A 632-nucleotide genomic window follows, 5' to 3' on the forward strand; every position below is an offset into this window, starting at 1 on the left:
CAACTGTCGTCGTGACGACTACTGCAACCAACCCCGGGTAACACTCGCTGAAGCTTCGTTGAACGACCTACTAGCTGTATTAGAAGCGCTGAAGCCACTCAAGGCAGTGCCGAGCGTTCGGATGATGAAATGGACGCATACGTCGACGACACAGAGGACTACGGAGGATTCCAATCCGATGGAGCGCGCAGCAATACTTCAGGAGTCGACAATGACCGACATCTCGCTGCGGCCAACGAGAGTGAGCGACGTGCTGCAGCTGAAGGCACATACGCCCTCTCAGACAACCGTCAGCAACGAGGGAACGTACCAGATCGCGAACGAGGCTTCAATCAAGACCATCGAGGAGGCGACCGAAGCTTCAATCAAGACCATTGAGGAGGCGACCGAAGCTTCAATCAAGACCTTCGAGGAGGCGACCGAGCCTTCAACCAGGATTACCGTGGCCAGCGCCACTACAACAACCACGACTTCAACAGAGACAACCGACTTCCGCAGTACCGGCGATGTGCCCCGTATGGTGGGATGAGCCATTCGGCTCACTACTGCAATAAACGGTGCAAGTTCTGCAAGCAAGTGCATGACGTTGGTCAGTGCGAACTCTTCCGCAACTTCCAAGGCCTGGCGAAATT

General features: G+C 55.2%; 1 protein-coding gene across 1 annotated transcript; it reads left to right on the forward strand.

The window, feature by feature from the left end:
• Window positions 1–178: 178 nt before the first annotated feature.
• On the forward strand, window positions 179–529 carry PPTG_00115 (hypothetical protein; the record flags this gene model as incomplete). Its single annotated transcript, XM_008891481.1, has 1 exon — window positions 179–529. One exon carries the CDS (start codon window positions 179–181, stop codon window positions 527–529), a length of 351 nt encoding a protein of 116 aa, XP_008889729.1.
• Window positions 530–632: the final 103 nt, after the last annotated feature.

This window comes from Phytophthora parasitica (genome assembly GCF_000247585.1).
Source record: "Phytophthora parasitica INRA-310 unplaced genomic scaffold supercont2.1, whole genome shotgun sequence".
Taxonomy (NCBI): Eukaryota; Oomycota; class Peronosporomycetes; order Peronosporales; family Peronosporaceae; genus Phytophthora; species Phytophthora nicotianae.